This window comes from Monodon monoceros, unplaced genomic scaffold, assembly GCF_005190385.1.
Source record: "Monodon monoceros isolate NGI ecotype Baffin Bay Population unplaced genomic scaffold, NGI_Narwhal_1 Super_Scaffold_20, whole genome shotgun sequence".
NCBI lineage: Eukaryota > Metazoa > Chordata > Mammalia > Artiodactyla > Monodontidae > Monodon > Monodon monoceros.
In genome coordinates this window covers 39,892,705-39,915,085 of record NW_021703777.1, presented here as the reverse complement: position 1 = coordinate 39,915,085, position 22,381 = coordinate 39,892,705, and the positions used below count along the sequence as shown (strand labels likewise).

The following is a 22,381-nucleotide window of genomic DNA, read 5'->3' as shown; positions in this document are numbered from 1 at the left end:
ATTAAGAAAAATTTTAAGTGTAATAGGGGAGACAGTCAGACAATATAGGGGAGACAGGCAGACAAGGAAACCAAGTATAACAATATACCATGACTAATGGAAACATTAAAAGCCAGTGTGAAATTTAACAGAAGTCTGATTTAAGTTAAGTATTTGGTAGGTATAACCAAGTTTTATGGAAATATATAGGAGATGGTCAGAGAAAAGAGAACCTAACTAAACCTAGGATCAAAAACTTCCAAGACAGGTAGAGATAATCCAAAGATAAAATGGATGAGTCAGCCATAAGGAAAGCAAAAAAAGTCATTTCAGGTAAAAGCAACAGTGCCAAGGGCCTAAGTTCTGAGAGAACATGGGCCATTTGGTGATCTCTTGAAATAAGTTACATCAGTAGGTCTGGAGCTAATACAAGGTGAAAATGAAAAAGGTATATGTTATATAATAAATGACTTTAATGCTAAGAAAGCTCTGGCATCTGAACTTATTCCTGAAGGATTAAGGTCAAGAAATGGATGTGGCCACGAAAATTTAAGCAAGGGTGTGACAAAATCATATTTGCATTTTAGAAAAATTGATTTTATACAAACACTAAGTTCATCTTGATCAAAAGACAGAAAAAGATATCCATCTTCCATGAAAAGCCCAAAGGTCATTAAAAAGCAGTCTAAATGTAATTTGAAAGATCCTTAGCTATAATAGAAAGATAATGGAACCTCCTTGTGATAAGACAATTCAGCAGGAGAGCTACTTTGGTGGTTTAAAATTTGGCTTACATGAATTTAAAAAGCTACAAACTATTAGTTAACAGTAGAAATTATCCCTCCAAACTGAACTTAATGCCAACAATTCTAGTGAAATTTAATAGAAGTCTATCTCTATGTATTTTGGGAGGGCTAATAAGTCTGTCTGTAATTAAAAGGTGAAGCTATGATTAGTGTGCAACACACTGTAAATCACCCAAAGACCCAGCAATGACATCCATTATAGTCAAATGTAAGAGAGGTGAAATCTTGACATTACCAAATATTCACTCAGACACTTCTGCAAAACCACAATTCTTTAGCATACAGCTCCCCTTCGCCCCTACATAATTAAAAGTTTTAAGGAATTCTCTCAAACTCAAAAGCAGTAGAGAACATGGCACTGAGACACCCCTCCTCGTAAACCACCTCTACTCACCCAACCTCCTAAGGGTCTGGTGGTCCCTTTATCATCAACATATCCAAGCCTTCCTCACTTTCAGCCAACTAAAGCCCACTTCCTGAAGCAGCTCGAAATCCAAACCCTTTCCAGTTTTTCATCTGGGGCCACACCTATCTCCCATGACAGCCCTCTAGATACGAGCATCCTATACCATCCCAAATCTCTACTGAAGGCCAAAAGAAAAAGAGAACATTCACTCACCCAACACTGCCCTCAAACTACAATCTCCCCATTCTTTCTCTCACTTGCTAAGCAGAGAAGCCTCCCTATATATTATAATTCAAAGCCTAGGAAAATGATCATTTCACTGCCACTGATTTCAGAGTTGCCTACTGCTATACTGTCTGTAAATTTATCAAAGACAGTAGGAGATGGTTTTAATACATATCCCAGGGATGGTTAATTAACATTTGAAGTACCTTCACCAAGAATACACATTCTAGAAATGGGTAATTAGCATTTGAAAGTCTCTAGTCAAAGTCTACCACCCAGAGGTGCTTCCATAAGCTATTAGAACAATGGAAATTTTAAATGAGCTCCTAAATGGTGAAAGGAGTAATGTTAGTATAGCTCTGAATTAAAGACCAGTCACCACAGCTGTGTGATTTTCTCCAGAAGTACTGAGGTGCTTGCCAGGCAAGAAGAAATAAGAGAGGTGGACTTAACCAAGCCATTATAGAAAGAGAGAGTGGAAAGAGAATCAATGGTGTTTTCTGGGAGCAATAGTGATGGGTCATGAACTCCATGCTGAGTAAGGAAGAATTTGAGGACTGGAAAGGGATTATTAATGAGAAAGTGGAAGAGTTAATGGATCAGAGATTTCAAAGTGAAAGAATTACTAGATTGGAAGTACAAAGGCAGATCAACTAGAATAATAAGGAGTGAAATACTCAAAATCAAGATTTCTGAGGTGTTATTAGTGATGACATATCTTAAAAGTATATAATAAAATAATTGGGCCACGCTGAGGAATTTGCTGGTAAAAGTAATATAACTAAAATTCTGTTCTCACTTAAGTAATTATTATCATTGTGATAATTTTCTGTTTCATAGAGAACTGCATACAGAGAATATTAAAATACGGAAACCAAAAATTCAAACAGAAACCATGAAATACTATACTCTCACATATATTACTTTAAACCTAACAGACTTATTAACATGTGCTCTAGCATTAGCTGGATTCAAATTCCAACTTGGCCATTTACTAGCTGAGTGCCTCTGTTTCCACACTGGCAAAATGGGGATGTTATTAGTACCTACCGCATAGGATTGCCAGAGGATTATATATGTCACTCTATGTAAAGAGCTAAGAATAGTGTGGAGGCCGTAGCAAACACTATGTAAATGTTAGCTAGTATTATCAGAGTCTGAGACTTCACTACTTTCAAGGTATACCAAAAACCAAAGAGGCTAAAGTAATGGACTGATTTTGAGATAAGGCATTTTGCTTGAAGGACACATTTAATAGGTGTAACATTTCTTACTAACCAGTCTGATTTACAGTAATAAGCACTAAAACATTTCAAGGTAGTAGAACAGCCTTTTTTAAACCTAAAAGGAAGGTAAATATTTAGCTAAACAAACTATAAAGAAATATAACCTGCAATGACTGGTGGTGATACTTGAGTTGTCTGTCCTGTAACTGCTTTACTAGTAATTGGTTTTGCAAAGATCAGCTTCGTGATTACTGGACCAGAGGTTGGAGTTCGAGGTTTCTTCGCAATCTGAAATATATAAATAACTATAAAGACCATTGTTTCTATATAAAACACCTATTCAATCAAAATTAGACAAGATTGATATACAGAAGTACATGTGAAACCAGCTCATTTAACAAAACATATCTAAGTACTGACGTTAAAAACATTTAAAATGCAGCCATTCACCAAAATACTAATATGATCACATCCTTAGGCCATTATACAACAATACCTTTGGATTTTATTGCAAATCCTTATTTTAGTCTCTGGGACATATGCATATAATGAAAAACAAATTAATTTGTAAAAATAATGTTTAATGTTCAATAGTAATGTTTAAAATAACCATTTAATAATAATAATGAAACACAAATATGGCACAGCAATATCCTTTTCCAAATAGCTAATTATTCAATAATAAAAAGATGGAGTAGAGTACGTTAAGAAAGCATAGTGCAAATGATAAATATAATTTCATTGGCCCCTGGAAGCAAAATATAAATACACATAAAAGATAGGCTCATGATTGTATCTTCAACTTTAGATCTATATATCAGGGGCAGATAAATAAGGAACTGCACAAGTTAACACCCTAGGATACAAAGAGACATGTTTGGCAAAACAAAGACTATTCTAAAGGTGAAGCCTCTGAAATATTATTTACTAAAATACACTTTACTAGACTATAAATTGTTTGAAGGGAGGGTCTATGTTTTATTCATCTCTGCTTTTACATTATACACGGTACACTGTTGCCCTAAACTAAAATTCTCCACAAGTCAAGGAAGGTAGAGTTACCAATGTCCTTATACTGAAATTGCAATGTATGCAAGGCACAGCTTTTTCTAAAAGTCAGAAGCAGAAATTTAGCAATGATAAAAAATCATAGCCTTTAGCAATAATAAAAATCATAGACTTTTTTACCAGTTTATGATAAAAATCATGGACTTTCAGAGCAGGAAGGGCATTAAATACTAATTTTATCTTTGGCAGATTGAAAATTGAGGCCCTGAAAGTACTATTATTGGAAATAATAACTCAAAATGAACAAACATGACCAACTTAAACGACAAAACATACCAGAAGCTGTAACTGATTACAGAACTAAGTAAATACCAGCTTTGTGCTCAAACTATAAATTAAACTTAATAACATTTTCTTACACTTAGAATATATTACTTTCTTACACTCAGAAAATATTACTGACAAAACAAAATGTAAAGGAAACACAAATCACCTTTTAAAAAAACGAACCAAAGAGATTCCCTACTATATTAAAAAATATCCAGCTTGTAAAACTCTGATATACCCAAATAAATCCATAATTGTAGTTTTAAAAACTGATGCAATTTGGGAGACACACAGAGAAAATATTTCCCAAGTGTATTTACAGGCCTAAAACTCTAAAATAAGTTAGAATATGTTGTCTATTGATTTAGTATTAAGAATCTCAAGAGGTAGAGGTATTGATATTCTTGGAAATCTGTGTCTCGAAATAGATAATCTTAGCTATAGAGTTTGGGAACTTAAAGTGTTTCCCCATTTTTAACTAATTTTCACAATCATAAAACTATATGAATACTTACCAACCAGGAAAAAAAATGTAAATACGACCAAGAGCACATTAATTATTCAAAGGAACAATCTCAACTTGTCCTTGTGGTTTTGTTTCTTTAGTGTAGCATTGCTGAAAATAAGGATTTCCAATTCTGTCAAGGAACCAGGCTTTTTGCATTATGAATTCTAAACTACCCTAGAACAAATTTACTTTATTAAATAAAACAGAGCATAAAGGATCTTCTTCTTTTTTTTGCAGTATGCGGGCCTCTCACTGTGTGGCCTCTCCCGTTGCGGAGCACAGGCTCCAGACGCGCAGGCTTAGCGGCCATGACTCACGGACCCAGCCGCTCTGTGGCATGTGGGATCTTCCCGGACCGGGCACGAACCCGTGTCCCCTGCATCGGCAGGCGGACCCTCAACCACTGCGCCACCAGGGAAGCCCAAAGGATCATTTTTTAACAAATGTATCTAATTAGCAGATTAAGACAAAAATGAATCAAAGAAGGAAATTTACAAATAAGACTGCCAAAGATGTGATCAAATAATACATGCAGGTAATTTTGGGCACTGTGTTATACAGATTCAGGAACTAATAAGGAGTTATGTTGTTCCATACGGCTAATTATCTATTATTCTTATATACTATGCACAAGAAACACAGGAAAGTGTTTATGTATCTGTAACTAAGTGTAACTATACCTCTTTGTTACTGCCTCTGGCCTCAACTGTCACCTTTGGAGATGGGTCTCCTTCTTCCATCCTTTCCTATTGTCCACACCCTAATAAGTTTCAATACTCTGATTAAACTTAAGACAATGCTGAGAACCGACTGGGAAAAAAATCAGGGGATCATACACACCATGTAAAAGTAAACCAAATATTCTGTTGCCCAAAATGGATACAGATAGATGTGTAGCTTTTTGTTTGTTTTTTCTGTGCTTCAGTGCTTCAGAGCTTTATAGGCTACTCTTGAGTTGAAAAGATTTGAGTTGCCTAAAAATAACTGGACAAGTAGGACAATATTCTAAATGGGGTTTCTTTTGTTTCTGTTTTTATTTTATTTATTTATTTATTTTGCGGTACGCGGGCCTCTCACTGTCGTGGCCTCTCCCTTTGCAGAGCACAGGCTCCGGACATGCAGGCTCAGTGGCCATGGCTCACGGGCCCCGCCGCTCCGCGGCATGTGGGATCCTCCCGGACCGGGGCATGAACCCGTGTCCCCTGCATCGGCAGGTGGACTCTCAACCACTGCGCCACCAGGTAAGCCCTTGTTTTTGTTTTTAAATAGCAGTCTTTTTAAATAAATAGAATCAGATTTTATAAAAGTAAGGACAAGAAGAGAAGTTATAAGAATTAGACCCCAGTCTTTGTTTTTATTGTTGGTACTTCGGGGATTATAGTAGAAAACTAGTGGATACAAGTAAACTGGTCTTACAAATAGTATGTATACATTGCTCTTGTAAATGAAAAAAAATGACATTCTGATTTACATTTACAGTATTTGCGAACATGGTTGTGATCCATATCCCCAAAGCCAGATAAACTCTGGTAAACCAATAAAAACAAGTTTTAAAACTGATTAAAAAACAAGCTGAGGACAAGGTGCTTGATGGTGATAGGATATCTCATTCAAGAGATCCTCACCAAAAAAAGTAAAAGGAAGTCAGAATTAAGTGAGAGATGATAATGAACAAGAAAGAGCACTAAATGTTTAATAGTGGCAGAAGGGACATGGACAAATTATAAAGTTTGAGAAATCTTATGAAGTTCTTAAATAAAAAGCCTGTGAAAAATAAGTTTCTAACTATTTTGCCAACATAATAACCAAAACAATATTTCTAATATCAGCTGAGAGTAGACAGTTCCCCAAACCTTCCTCCTTCCTTATACACCTGCTTTATTTCTCTAACTCATGCCTTCTTTCTAAAAGCCAACTCTTTCAAACAGGAAATGCATTTGTGGTCTTAAGTGGATCATTGTATTTCTAAGAGCAGTGGTGACCTAAAAAAACCTACTGGGCATGAAAAAATACTTAACATATGCTCTTATAACCTTCTATCTTAGGGTTCTATTCATACTAACAATGGGTACCATTTTGAAGGATTCTCAATGTTTTGAGAACCACACCAAAGAGTTATCTTTTCTTATGTGTTTCATCACGATCAAATAGCCATCTTACAGCTAAAATCAAAAACTCAGAGAAAATAAGTAGCCTATCCAAAGTTCCGCAGCTGGGAGGGCAGCAGAGAAGAGACTGAAATCCAGTTGGTCCAATTCTAAACCTTCCATCACATGGCACTGCCTTTCTACATTGCAAACATGAGCGATACAATGGACAGTAAATTCCAAAGAAGAGGCACACACTGGCTGGTATGCACTACTGCTGGCTTGAAGGGTTTCTCAGAGCAGCAAGTTTTCCTAGACTCTGGCCATCTGTTAGCTGAAAATATCATGTCTGAATGATTTTTTGACAGCCTGACATCAACTCTGGTATCTTTATACCAGCAGAACATCCTTGTACTCAAACTACTACTGAGAATAAAATTGTTTTAAAATGAGTAAAAAGCTATAAATACACTAAATTGGAATTTAACCAAAATTAAGTTCTAAGTTCTCTGGCAGAAATTTTCAAAAGCATTAGACATATCAAACTTTACAAAAAAAAAAACACACAATTACTAAAAGCAACATTCAAAAGAATTCAGTAACAACTATGCATTTAATCACCCTACACACGCAACTATGAATCAATTTAATATTTAACATGCATTTTAACTAGTAAGCGCCCTTTTTTTTTTTTTTTTTTTTTACCTGTACTGTTTTTAACTGTTGGGTCTGTAACACAGAGGGCTGAGTTGTAGTATTAATCAGTTGACTTCCTGGGGTCAATGCTGAGACACCAATGACAGGTTTCACCTCTGGCCTCCCTCCAATGGTAACTACTTTAATTTGCTGCGGTGGTAACTTAGCATCTCCTGACTGGGCCTGAGTTGTAACTTTCTGAGCCTGGGGTTGGCTATGGGGTAGTGCTAAAACAATTGGTGAACCAGACTTGCCCAAAGTTGTTAAAATTAACTTCTGTCCATCTGGTTTAAGGGTCTGATTGCCAAGTTTAAGATCAGATGTCTGTGATACTTTGTTTAAAATAATCTGATTGGCTGATATAGTCACAGGAGTCTGAGCACCAAGTTTTTGAAGGCCACTTGGAAAAGCTGGTTTCACCGTGGTATTACAATCTGCTTTAGTAATTGTGGTATTCACTGCAACTTGGTTAGTGTGGTTACTGTACACTGTTATTGGTTCCGTGGAAATGGGCGTGGCTGTAGAGTCACCAGTAGAATTTATGTTGACAATTTCTTCCAGTTCTGTCTCCATGGGAATTGGGGATGAAACAATAACAGCCTCAATACTATCATCATCCACTAAAGTTATACCAGTGTCCATTATCTCCTCTGGAAGCAAACTATTCACCTCAGCTGGCACCACCTCCATGATCGTTCTCCTGCTAGAAAGTTGATCAGGCACTGCAATAAAATTTGAAAAATGAATAAATTACTAGGTTTCAAAACAGATTTAAGAGAAGAAAAAAAATTATTCAAGAAAAATGCAAATGACAAAACAAAAATTTTTACTGATGTATAACTGAATGAAGGACATTCCTGATGCATATTTGGGTTAAACCATTTTAACAAATCCTCAACCTTCAAGAATCTGAAATATAAGTCATATGGGACACAAAACTAAAAGCAAACATTCTCATTCGCCATGTCTCAACCCAAAAGTATACTGCATTCAGGCAACACTAAGTCACATAATTACAGGAAACTCCTTTCCAGTTCCTGCTCATAAATAAAACCTTTTAATCTTTGACATGTCTGATCATCTTACTTCTTCCCAGTTATGGGTTTTGTTTTTCTTTTTCCTACCGACAAACTTGAAAACTGCTGATTTGCACAAGGAAATAAAGATTTAAATATAAACAGATCTTAGAAAACATATTCAAATCTCCAGTGAGCGAGGTCCTAAAATGAGGTTACTAAACCATTTATAAAAATCCATTAAGATGGGGAGGCAGAAGGGTGAGCTGTGACAAAGCGAGAGAGAGGCCTGGACATATATACACTACCAAACGTAAGGTAGATAGCTTGTGGGAAGCAGCCGCATAGCACAGGGATATCAGCTCGGTGCTTTGTGACTGCCTGGAGGGGTGGGATAGGGAGGGTGGGAGGGAGGGAGATGCAAGAGGGAAGAGATATGGGAACATATGTATATGTATAACTTATTCACTTTGTTATAAAGCAGAAACTAACACACCACTGTAAAGCAATTATACCCCAATAAAGATGTGAAGAAAAAAAAATCCATTAAGGACTCAAATTAATGTTAAAGGAGTTTCTAGAGTAATCCATCTCAGCAACTGTAGGTCAAATGGCTTATCTGGCCCAAGTTTGATCAATTTGCTTCATACTAAAGAAAGCTTTATTTGGAAAGAAGATTCTCAGATCCTCCTCAGCCATTCAAAATGTCACAAAGGGAACCATATAAGAGGTATACAGCTAGGCCCCATAAAGAAAAGAAAATGGTAATAATAATAAAGCAGATTACGAACAAATCAGAACTGCAATGCTTTCAGCCAAAGGTCATGCAGAACTTCCAATAAAGGAGTCAGTACCATTATCTTCACATATTAAAGAGTTCATCATATTTATGACTGACTAAATAAGTTATCTGCCCAGAGAATGTCTAAGATCCATAGGAACCTAATCAGTAATTCTTTCTTTTCCCTTTTTTAAAAAATATAAACATGCAATACCCATCCAAGATTAAGAGTAACAGACATGAACAGCAAATTATAATTATTAGCATTGACAAATACTATTACTGCCAAAATTAATCTTCATTATTGAGCACTTACTATCTACCAGTGATGGCATAATTTAATTTAATCTATCCTGACATAACTTAATCTATCCTGACAACTCTAATATGGTATAATTATCACCCCCATTTTACATATGAGGAAACTTAGAAAGGTTAAACTATTTGCCCAAGGTCACACAACTACCCAGTAAATGATAGAGCCAGAACTCAAACTCAGGATATGTTTTATGACACAAAGTTCATAATTTTAATCACAAAATTTACTGCCTTAAATTTTTACCACTGGTATTTTTAAATTGAGGAAAAAAAAAAGTCTACTCCTTTACAGTCAACCTCCTACCCCAAAATCCTACTCTACACAACCACGGGTCTGTTCTATCACCTCACTAGATTAGTGTTGCCTTTTTGCCCATTTTAGAACTTCATATAAATGGAATCATGTATTACGTACTCATGACATAAAGGAATATACAGTATAAGCCTTTTCCCTCAGTATGTTTTTTAAGATTTATCTTTATTCTTACCCTTATTAGCAGCTCAGTTCCTTTTCATTGCTGAGTAACATTCCATTGGATGAATCTACCACAAGTTGTTTATCCATTCATCTGTGGATGGACATTTGGACTGTTTCCATTTTGGGACTATTATGAATAATACTGCTATGAACATTCAAGTTTTTTATGGATAGATATTTTCATTTCTTTTGAATAAATACCTAGAAGTGGACTTGCTAGGTCATAAGGTAAGTTTATTTTTAACTTTGCATGAAACCGCCAAACTACTTCCCAGCTCAGCTGTACCATTTTGTACACCCACCAGCGATGCATGAGGCTCCCAGCTGCTCCACATCCTCGCCAGCAACTGGTTTTGTCGTCTTTTTAACTTTAGCCATTCTAGTGGGTGTGAAGTGGTATCTCACTGTGGGTTTTTTTTTGCGGTACGTGGGCCTCTCACTGTTGTGGCCTCTCCTGTTGCGGAGCACAGGCTCCGGACGCGCAGGCTCAGCGGCCATGGCTCACGGGCCCAGCCGCTCCGTGGCATGTGGGATCCTCCCGGACCAGGGCACGAACTCACGTCCCCTGCATTGGCAGGCGGACTCTCAACCACTGCGCCACCAGGGAAGCCCTCATTGTGGTTTTAATTTGCAATTCCCAGATGACTAAAGACATTGAGCATCTTTTCATATGAATGTTATCTATTTGTGTATCTTCTTTTAAAAAGTGCCTGTGTTAAAGCCTTTTGCCAAATGTTTAAAATATTGGGTTTTTTATCTTCTTGTTGAGTTGGATGAGTTCTTTACATATATTGCAAAACCATCAGTCACAGTAACTTGTAGCTCAGAGGAATCACTAAGGTTTCCAAAGTATGAGCACTTCTCTAGATGCGGCTCTTCCTAATCAGGAGAATCCCCTCTGGCACTTACAGAACAGGGCATTTACAGGCAGGCTCTTTAAAACATCAACACCAATTATACCTTCTGCAGTGGAAGCCAGATAACAGTACACAACAATAAACGGCCTCACCCACAGTGCCACATTAGCTTCCCTTCCCTACCGTGGACCTTGCCCAAGGCCTGTCAGTTGTCTCTGAACATTCCATCCCCCATAAAACAAGGTAGGGTGATGACTTGGGTGTCAGCATCCAACACAACCATAAAAGTTTGACTCCCTCTTCTCCCTGAAGTTCCCCCAGCACGTTTAGACAGATGGGTGTGGCCTCTGGTCTCCCTTAAGGATAGGGAGACCTCAGCCCAACACTTATTCATCTTTCTCCTTAAAACACCTGAAGTCAAGGTGTAAGAGGAGGAGAGGTCACCCCACAGAAGGAGACAGTGGTCAGACGGTGCATTTACTTTCAGTTTCAAGCCCCCACACTTGCAGCTCAACCAAACAAACTTCTAATGTTTTCGATCCACCCAGATCCTCATTTCTAACATCATTTTCTCAGCTTTGGGGACTCCTTGACTCAGCAGCTACAGCCCCGCCGCCCTTCTGCTAGGGCCATGGAGTTGAGTGTACAACAACCAAGGTAACCATTCAGGCTATCTCTCAGCTCAGCCCCTAAATATTCATTAAGAGGTAGAACACCGAAGGGCTCCTACTTCCCTTGCCTCTGCCACCCTTGCCCACCACTTGGGTGAGAGCATTCGCTGCCAGATGCCAGAGAGTCTTTCAATATCCCCTAGCCCAGCCCTCAAGGTCCTCATCCTTCCTCTTTCAAAAAGCCATGTCTCTGTCAGCACTCCATTCTTATGGCTAAAACTGTCAAGTACTGGGAGGGGGCTGAGATTTTAGCCTCTCCTTGCAAGTTAACGAAGTAGCCTGTCACTGTTTCGTGGATACTGGCGGACAACACAGTAGGCCTAGGTCAGAGACACAGGACTTACTACTCCAAGCACAGCAAGGAACATAAGTATCATGCGTGTATCAGTTCCCCTGTTGCCCCCAAGCCCTACAGGGCAGATGTGGAGAGGAGCCCAGGTAGACACTGTGCAGGCAGGTTTGCATCACAACTGACGGACCCTGAGCTTAAGGAACCTGAATCATTTATAACCTGAAGCACACCTGCCCTTTGTCCAAAGGGAGATATTATCTTTACTATACTGGACGATAAGCAAATCTGCCCTCTGCAACAGCAGGAGTCGCTAACTATCATCCAAGGCTTTATGCTATACAAACATCCTGGAAAAAACTGCTTAAAAGGGCTGTCACACTACTGAGCCTGCAAGCCACAACTACTGAAGCCCACGTGCCACAACTACTGAAGCCCTCGTGCCTACAGCCCGTGCTCTGCAACAACAGCTCAGTTTGAAGTGAGAAGCCCGCGCACCACAGCGAGAAGCCTGTGCACCAAAGCGAAGAGTAGCCCTCGCTCGCTGCAACTAGAGAAAGCCCGTGCGCAGCAACAAAGACCCAATGCAGACAAAAATACAGTTTTTTAAATAAAAAAAAAGTAGATAAAAGGGCTGTCACCGCCTCACTTGTAAGAAGTACAGAAATGCAAAGACCCAGGGAGAACTGTTTCCCAAAAGTATCTCTCTCTACTTAATTATTTTAGCAATGTTTTTTGTACTTCTAGTGTATAGGTCTTCTTTCTATATATATTTTGGTAAATTTATCCCTAAGTGTTTCACGTTTTTTTGATGCATTGCAAGTGGTCTTTTTTTTTTCCATTTTCCAACTGTTTGTTGCTAGTATACAGAGATTCAACTGATTATTTTATATTGTCCATGTATCTAACAATTAGCTAAACTCACTAAATCTCGATGTAGAGCCCTTAGGATTTTTTAGAAAGATAATCCATGGTGTCTGAGAATAAGATCAGTATTTCTTCCTTTCCAATCTGCATGTCTTTTGTTTCTTTTCCTTACCTTACCGCCCGCACTGGCTAGGACCTACAGTAAAATGTTGAATAAAAGTGGTAAGAGCAGACATCTTTACCTTGTTCCCAGACTTACCCTTAGCTGTAGGTTTTTCATAAATTCCCTCTATTAGGTTGAGAAAGCTAACTTATAGTACCAGTTTGTAGTTGTTTCTTTTTTCAATCATAATCATAAATGGATATCTAATCATATGTTTTTTTCTACAACTAGTGAGATAATCATATGGCTTTCCTCTTTTAGTCTGGGAGTTATATTGATTTTTTATTAAGCCAATTCTGCATTCCTGAAATAAACTCCACTCAAAATTATATAAAATTGTATAAAATCATATTTTCTACATATTGCCAAATTCTACTGGCTAATATTTTGTTAATCAATTTTGTCTATACTCATGAGGACTACTGGTCTGTAGTTTTTTTGTAGTGGCTCTCTGGGGATAATGCTAGTCTAATAAAATGAGTTGGGAGGTCTTCACTCCTCTTCAATTTTCAGGAAGAGTCTTCATGGAATTGTTACAATTTCTTCCTAAAATGTTTGTTAGAATTCACCAGTAAAGCCATCTAGACATAAAGCTTTCTTGTGAGGTTTTTAACTATAAATTCAATTTCTTGAATATGTGTAGGGTTACTCGGGTTATCTCTTTCTTTCTGAGTGACCTTTGATATTTGATAGTTTGTATCTTTCAAGGAATTTGTCTATTCCTCTAAGTTGCCAAATTTATTAGCATAAAGTTATACAAAATATTCTTTTATTTTAATGTCTGTAGAGATAGCAACTCTTCCATCCTCATTTTGGTAGTTTCTGCATTTTCTCCTTTTTTTCTCTGATCAGTCTAGTTGGAGATTTTTCAATTTTACTGATCTTTTCAAGAACGATTTTGGCTTCATTGATTTTTCCCAACAGTTTGTCCATTTTTCACTTAACTATTACCTTTATCTCCTTCCTTCTGCTTACTTTAGATTTGTTTTTTTCTAGAAACTTCAGACGGAAGCACAGATCAGGATTCGACAAACCATAGCCTACAGACCAAATTAAGCCCACGGTCTGTTTATGTATTTCTCTGCAGCTAAGAATGATTTTTACATTTGTAAATAGTTGGGCGAGAGTGAGTATATGTGTGTGTGTATATATATATATATGTATATATATATATATATATATACACACACACACACACTACCCTACAAAGCCTAAATTATTTGCCATCTGGCCCTTTATAGAAAAAATCTGTCAACACTTGGTTTAGATCATTGATTTTAAACCTTTGATATTTGATAGTTTGTATCTTTTAAGATATTTGTCTATTCCTCTCAGTTGCCAAATTTATTACCATAAAGATTTTAAACCTTCTTTTCTGAAATAAACATTTAATGTTAAAAATTCCCCCAATGCTGCTTTAACTGCATTCTACTAATCTCAATATGTTTTTATTATCATTCGCTTCAAATGTTTTCTAATAGTCCTTGTGATTTCATCTTTGATACACGGAAAATAAAGAAGTGTGCTATTTAATTCCCAAATATTTGGGGATTTTCTACCTTTTATTATTGATTTCTAATTTGCTCCTATTACTGTCAGAGACTGTAATTACCATTTCCATCATGTGTAGATGGAATTTAGAGACTAGTTTAAGGCTCAGTGTATGGTCCATCTTGGTGAACACTGCACGTGCACCTGAAGAGAACATGTATTCTATGGTTGCTGAGGGTAGCACCCTATAAAAGTCAATTAGGTCAAGTTGGTTGATAGTGTTGTTCATATCTTCCATAGTCTTTCTTTTTCCTTTTCTATCAATTACTGAGAAAGGCTGTTAAAATTCCCAAATACGATTGTGGCTTTGTCATCTTCTCCTCTTCTATGCATTTTTGCTTCTTCATATATTTTAAAGCTCTGTTATTAGGCAGAACATGTCTTCCTATTTGTCCTATTAAAAGGGACCAGGAGCTATAGACCTAGGAGTCTCCCTTGGAAGTAGGAGTAAAGTTCAAACTTGTAACAAGAAAAGGTCTGATTCGTTTGGCCAGTCTCTAAGCAGTATGGGCTGTGCAGAGTTCAGGAGCCAGCACACCTCACAGGCCACTGAGCAGACTGTGATAACTGCTTTATGATTAAACATCCATATCTGTTTCAGTCAGGGTCACATGCAGGGCATGGTGGCCTATGCTAAAAGAAACTCTCAAAAGGAGCTTGTGGGCATGGCAGGAAAGGGTTTGGCCATCTAGTTACATGAATCATCACTCTAATTTTATCCCTTAGGAATGGAAGATATGTACTAGCACATGCAACCTCATCATCTCTGTGTTGAGGACCACTCCAAGAAAAGAGAGGATCTTCACAAGCCAATGGGACTGAGGAGCTTTAGTTTACCACATCTGTATGAAAGGTTACCTTTCAAGGTATGGAGAGAAAAGAATATTGAACATACAATGCATTCTCCATGCCTCCAACATTTCTGCTCATAAAATCAAGTTCTAAAAGCCTTAGTTTTAAACTTATTTATGTTTTTTATCAGCATTTAATTAATATGTATTGCTTCCCAACTTTGTGGAGGGAAATTAACCAAAGGCCTTACCCAGACAGACCTCAGAAATCAACAGAAGAGTGGCATGATCACAGCTGTACTTTGGGAGGATTAACTTCACCTCAGTATTTTATTGGACTGGAGGCAGGGAAACCAGTTAGAAGGCTATTACAGTAATTAGTTCAAGACAGAGATAAATGGAGGGACGGATTTAGGGCAGTAAAAGAAATGAGTTAAATATAATATAAAAAATAATATAAGATAGAAATGATAAATGCTCTATGCTTTCACATTTTTAAATGGTTTCTTAGAGAATATTACCAGTGCTGAAACACTCTTCTTTCTCTTAGTTACAGGTGGAGGACAACCTGGTAAACAACTGTTTTCATTCTTGCACATACTAATATAAAATGGTGACGACCTATCATCATATTATAGGTGAGTAATTGGTCAGATGTTGGGACAGAAACATTTGAATGTTTAAGAATTACACTTTCGTACCTAGAGCTTACCACCAGCACTATCTGGTTAACTATACTACTTGGATTTTAGCTTTCATTTCTAAGATCAAACATCAACAACTCAAAAACTAGGTACAGAACTACATTTCTCAAACTAAGCTGGGAGCAGTGAACTGTAAAACATGAGTCTTGAAGAAATTTTGAGAAGTTCATATTTTCATTTCAATAATATATATTTTTTAAAAGTATATTCTGGATCACCTTGATAACCACCTCATATCTACCATCAATGGTACCAGAATTAGAGTGGGCATAGAAGGGTCTTACAAGGTAAATGATATATTTATGCCAAGTGAAAGCCAAACCACCTAACCAGTGATTTAAGGAGGAAAGCTCTGCAGCATTCAAACATAGAAAAGTAGTGTAGGAGTTGAGTTATCATAGGATATACAGCATATAGAAAACTGCACACCTAGCCAAGGCCCACAATAGTATATTCACTATGCAAAGAAAGATTTCATTTCAGCAAAACAACATCATCCATCACCCTAAATTTAATTTGTTTTACTGGCTTTATAGTTTTGTTTATATTTCATTTATAAATTTACTTTTCTTTTATACTTCAATATAAGCAATAAGCATAAGGAATTTATATACATCTAAAAATTAAATATTTTAATAAAATAAAACTATTTAGGCCAATACTGAGGATCCACAATATTTTTTTCCCTTTAAAGGGAGATTGTGTATTATTCATGCTCAAGATTAACCTGGTGGAAAAAACATGGGGATTCACATCAGAAAGATCTGCTTCCAAATCTTGACTCTCCTAGTTGCTTATCATGTAACCCTAAGCAATAATCTCTCTAAGCCCTAGTTTTTTGGGTTTTTTTTTTGCGGTACACGGGCCTCTCACTGTTGTGGCCTCTCCCGTTGCGGAGCACAGGCTCCGGACGCGCAGGCTCAGCGGCCATGGCTCACGGGCCCAGCCGCTCCGCGGCATGTGGGATCTTCCCGGACCGGGGCACGAACCTGTGTCCTCTGCATCGGCAGGCGGACTCTCAACCACTGCGCCACCAGGGAAGCCCTAAGCCCTAGTTTACTTGCAGGGTTACTGTGAAGACAGTTATGCGGTACAGTAAAGCTCAAATGAAAATTCTTCTCTTCTTTTTCTATCTAAATTAGCTTCTCCTGATTTCTCCCTTTTTTAAAAATTTTATTTACTTACTTACTTACTTTATTTATTTATTTATTGGCAGCTCCACGTGGCATCTCAGTTCCCTGACCAGGGATTGAACCTGGGCACTGGACAGTGACAGCATGGAGTCCCTACCACTGGACCACCAGGGAATTCCCTCTCCATAGAACTTTTAATCTGTCATATATCATGCAGATTACACCTTCACAATGTCTCCTTCCCACTGTAACCAAGAGTTTCCAAATCTCCAAAGCTCAGAGCCAACTACGTATTTTTACCTTTATCTCCTCTCATCTGCAATACCTCCTACAGAAAAAGCTACAGGACTTATCTCCCTCAAGTGCATCTCTGAGGCTGTCACTCTCCTACTCAAAAATTTTCTGTAAGTCTCAAGGCCTTCTGTATTAAGGTTCTACCCAACCTAACAACTTTATCTCCAATTCCTAAAGTTTCCTGAAGCAAAGATACTGAGGTATCGCCCATCCCTAGCATAGTATGCGACACATAATAGATACCCAATAGTAATATTTGAAAAAAGTAACAGGAATCTGTAATGCTCCTCTCCACCAAAACAGACGACCGACTACCTCCACTGGCATAACTCTTCATTTCTTTCTAACACACTTCTAATTATTAATTGTTTTAACCACAATAATCTAAAAGCTGGTCTTGAAAGACAATCACAAGGAATCACAAAAAGACAATAGCACTCGGTGATTTAAAAAAAAAAAAAAAGCCAGTGAAAAAGCATTAAATCTCCCTCTTTATTTTAATTATTTTAAAAATTCTTAGTTTTACTATTAACTTAGCAGCTGGGTTGGCATGGCCCAAATAACTGCAACATAAAAGTTATAAGAAAAAACAACAACAACAAAGACAACCAAATTCCTACTGGATAAAACGAGAATATCAGGAAAAAAAATGATTTAGAAAATTCATTAACTAAAACCTCTGAGTACCTCTCAGTTATTTCCCCTAAAAATTTTTTTTGGTCTCTTATGCTTCTAGTGAATGAATTCGGACACTCAAATGTCCAAGCTATACACACAAATATTTCCTCTCTGAATAAAACACTCAATGAATAATATTGTATGACATACTATGACATCATCTCTTTGTAGGAAACTTGGATAAGGAAAATCACTGCTATCATAAACATTACCAGGGGCCATTTCTTAAACATTCACCTCTCTGTTCACTCATATATTCAACCTTCCAGTGACCCAACCTTCCACTACAAAAGCTGGAAAAAAACAGAGGGCCCCAAATTAATGTATAAAAATTTGATTCACATGTAACTTTTCAGTAACACTACTGTTGGGGATCTGCAGCACACTCTAAAACATACATGAATCTTTAGGTAACCTAACGAAATTAGACAATGGCTGTCACAGAGTCAATCAAGCCAATTCTCCAGCTCTTTAAACAAAGGGCTAACAAGTCAAGTATGTAAAATAAAACAGAGGTCTCAATTTATCTTTAACCAACTTAAAATTTGACGCGTATCAAGTGCGAGCATCAAGCCATCACAACTTCCTTAACAATGAAGGTAAAACTTGTGAACAAAAATAGAGCGCCCAGAGCTGCACTTCACTTGGATCATAAAATCTACTGTGAAATTTTCCATAACTTTACTCTCTGAATTCATGAAATGGATGAGAGGCAGGGAAAAACATGGATATCAAATATGACTGACAGTATCTCAATTGTTATTTGCCAAATGGCAGGGCCCAAGGGGTCCTCTATAGATGACAGAGCCATAAAAGAAAACGGCAACAGTTTTAATGATTACAAAACTGGTCCATATGCTCAAAAAATGTGAACATCCACACCCCAACAAGTCACAGACTATGATCTAAGACACAGAGCTTAAATGCAGAATAAAATGTCAATGCTCTGCCTCCCTAAAGAAACATACAACCCCATAAACTGCTGAACATCATCAAACCAACACCCGCCAGAGTGGATATTTTAAATATTAAATCAGGTAATCATGATAACTGCTAGCGGTTCATCTAGGCCTCAGCAGCAGCCTTAGGTGTAAGAGCAAACTCAAGCCCTCTTAACACTCAAAGAATAATGTTGATGTCATTATGAGGCTACTGATTCTTTGCCCTCTGAACTAGTCATTCCCTGACCCACGACGCAATTCTTCTCCCACCCACCCCCTCCCCCAAATAAAGAGAGCTCAAAACAGAGCAGCCCTCGGGTATCCCCTTCTCCTCTACCTCCGGCGGCTGCCGCTGTCTCCTCCCTCCGGCTCCGAGGTGGGGACTCCAGAAGGTCCCGGGCAATTCCGAGCCCGGGCGGTGCTTGTTTTGCCTGTGCACGGTAGCTCCGGCCAGCCGCTTCCTTCCCCAGTCTGCACGAACTGGAGCGCTACTGGGATCCCGGGGGCCAAGGAGGGAGCCCGGGTGGCGACGCCGCCGCGGCCGCCGCCTCTGGTATGTCAGGGGCCGGGATTGTATTTCGAAAGATCCGCCATTTTCACCTCGTCATCACCATCACAGCTCAGCAGCTTCCCCGACAGCCGGAGCCCGGGCCGCCGCCGCCGCCGCCGCCGCCAGTAACCTCCCCCTTCCTCCTCCTCCCCTCCCCGGCCCTCCCCTCCGGAGAGGCGCACACCCACATATCCGGGGAAGCCTCCCGCCGGCCCCGCCAACCTTCAAATGCTCAGGGAGATACTAATGCACACACAGCCCACGCTGAGACCTTTCACCCTGCCACGAAAGATGGTGCTCCGGCGGGCCCGGTAGCAACGCGAAAGCAAGTCGTGCAACCTGCGGGGCCTCAAGTCCGGCACATTTTTGTTTTGAAGAGCAAAAAACATGCGGAAGGGGGCAGAAGGGCAATAAAGAGCCCAAACTCTCTCATTTTCAGGAAAGCAACTTGAGAGAGATGACGGAATGCCTTTTATTCAGTGTCCCTCTCAGACACTAAAAACAGGATGAAGACCTTTAATGTCATTCACCAGCTCTGACATTTTCCTCCACCGTCAGCACTACTTTTGACAGAATGGGCTACTTCCAACTGCACGTCCGACCTCTCTGATACATTTGTAAATTACAGGCATTGATTCTCACGCAGATACTGTAGTCAAAAGGTCTAGTTTTCAAATAAATTTCTGAACTATTTTCCACTTAATTTCGTCTGATCATTTCTGTCCACAAACACTGTGACTTCCAGTTCGTTTGTCATTGGTTTAAGACGTCAAAGTGCCACTAGGTTTAAAATGTACTGAACCTATTCATGAGTGAACAATTTCTAAAATACAGAAAATATACCTCTAAGTTAAAATTCTTTGCTAAATGCTTTTAGAATCTAAGTCACCAAATTTAAAAAAAAATCTGCCGCTGATATGTTTATTTGATACTGTGAAAATAAGCAGCTTGCTTCAGAGCAAGACCCTAGAGTTACCCACCCAGCTCCACCAGCTCCTCTCATCATGCAGTTTAATAAATAACTAAAAGAGAATATACGCAAATTTTAATCATCAAAGAAATATCAAGAAAACATAAGCTGCAAGGCTTCTGATGGGAACAGAATTTTTAAAAAAAAAAACTAAGTTGACTACCTTTGTTAATTTCAGATTTGATAACCACCCATTGAAAAGCTGAATTCTATACCTACCATTCAACTACAGCATAAGCTCTAAAAGACCTGTCTGAAATGAGCAAACTGAATTTCAAGGTTTCGAACAGAGACACTCTACCGCCTTTTTTAAAAGTTAGTTTAAAAAGAGAAAGGCAGAAGTTGAAAAAAGGCATTTAATTTCCTTACCTTGCTTGAATGACAACTCCATATAAAAGTCGGTAGCTTCAGGCTTAAACAAGTACTATCACCCAGCCCAGTCGCCGTTTCTATATGCAGCCTGCTAGACTCCGAGAGTATCAAGTCTTCCCTATTTCTTTATCTTTAAACTTTATTTCCCCACGGCCAGCCCTGTTCACCCCCACTCTGCTTGGTGTTTACCGTTGGTTGGCCAAGCTAAGTCTTGGCCCGCTCCCTTCCCCCGTGCACCTCGGGAACATTGTGACATTTGACTGGTGGGCTTCGCGAGGAAAACGGACATACACGAAGAAGACACCATACAAAGGGGCATAGGAAGAACGGGGCGGCGGGCAGTAGGGAAAGGAGGAGCTGGTACAAAATGACACAGCAGCAAAACCAGTTCCCAGAAACCCGGGGCCGACACGGGGGCTCCTCGGGCCGCGCAGTGTGCGTGTCAACAGCCGCGGGAGCCCTTCCTCCAGACCGCCGGGAAGGGCGGGCTGCCGGCAGAGCGCCGGCCCCGCTGGGTGACAGCCGCCCTCCCGAGTGCCGGCGGGAAGGGGCCGAGCCCGGAGGATCCTCCCTCCCCCTGCGGCCCAGGGATGCGGCGTGGCGTCCCCCAGACTGCAGGTTCCCGCTCTCCGCCACTACCCACTAGCCCGGGCTCCCGGAGGGGGCGGTCCGGCGCCCTCCGCCCGCGCCACCACCCGCAGCGCCCCCTTTCCCGCCCGCCTGCCCAGAGGCCCCCACCCCGGGGGCTGACACTCACCAAAGCCGGCGGCGCCGCCGCCTCCTTCTCACGCCGCGATCTCTGGGCTCCCCGCAGCCGCGGCGGCGGCGGCGCCTCCAAGACACAGACCCGGGTTTGTTCAAAATCACGCGCCCAGCGCCATTCCACCGCCGCATCCCATAATACGCTGGGCCCTCCCCTCCCGCGCGCCCCTCTCCGCCCGCCCCTCCACTCTGCCCGCCCCGCCTCCACGGCTTCCTTCTCCCCGCCCTTTCCGCGGCGCCTTGCCCCGCCCCTTGGCAACCCTAGCTAGCGTCATCCCGCAAGGCGGCAGCGAGTACGCTCCTGCTCCACGTGACTCCGAGTGTGCGCTCTGTCAAAGCTTTCGCACGGAATGTTCCATCCAGATGAAGCTGGGAGGGGGAAGGCGGGGTCGCGCCCGAGCTTGGGAGGGAGTGTGTTATCTTCTAGCTTTCCTTGTTAGGAAGTCTGTGCTGTAGGTGCGATTTCCAGCATCTTGCCGTTGTTTGATGTTCTTGGGTGGGGAAGTGATCAGTAATCACAAATGCCAAATCTCTTTGTTTTTTAGACACTGATTTTGCAGGGGTCGCTAAAAAAGCCCCTGGAAGACCACGCAGAGTTAAACTTATTTTGAAAGGGACTTTTTTTTACGCTATACAGTCAAGACTAACACAATCAAAATTCTTTGTATTTGGTAATCTTTTACGTTTATTTTTCCCGGTATTCTTTTTATAAGGTAAGAAAAGATGCCCAAATTTGGAGTCGGATAAGCAAGCAGAGATTCAGTGAATAAGTGCCCTGTATGAGAAGACTACAGAGGAAACAATAGAAAATACAAAAGAGTATATACGTAGTATAAAATGGTGTGGTACAGTTTGTAATTGCTAGTGAAGCACGGAGGACGTGCAGGTCAACGTGAGAGACTGTAACCTGGGAACACAAAGGAGGAG

General features: G+C 39.7%; 1 protein-coding gene across 4 annotated transcripts in view; it reads right to left on the bottom strand.

Moving 5' to 3' along the window:
• The window catches only part of LIN54 (lin-54 DREAM MuvB core complex component), a 74,010-nt gene extending 52,414 nt beyond the window's left edge, over window positions 1-21,596 (bottom strand). Inside the window, exons 1-3 of one of the 4 annotated variants that reach the window (XM_029235964.1) lie at window positions 21,450-21,596; window positions 7,278-7,990; window positions 2,807-2,930 (exon numbers count right to left, since the gene is read on the bottom strand). In XM_029235964.1, the coding sequence (XP_029091797.1) occupies window positions 2,807-2,930; window positions 7,278-7,958 (805 nt within the window). In that variant the 5' untranslated portion in view covers window positions 7,959-7,990; window positions 21,450-21,596. Of the gene's footprint in view, window positions 1-2,806; window positions 2,931-7,277; window positions 7,991-19,137; window positions 19,452-21,449 lie in introns of those variants that run through there. The other 3 variants (XM_029235965.1, XM_029235963.1, XM_029235966.1) reach the window with 3 other exon arrangements.
• Between the last annotated feature and the right edge of the window lie 785 nt (window positions 21,597-22,381).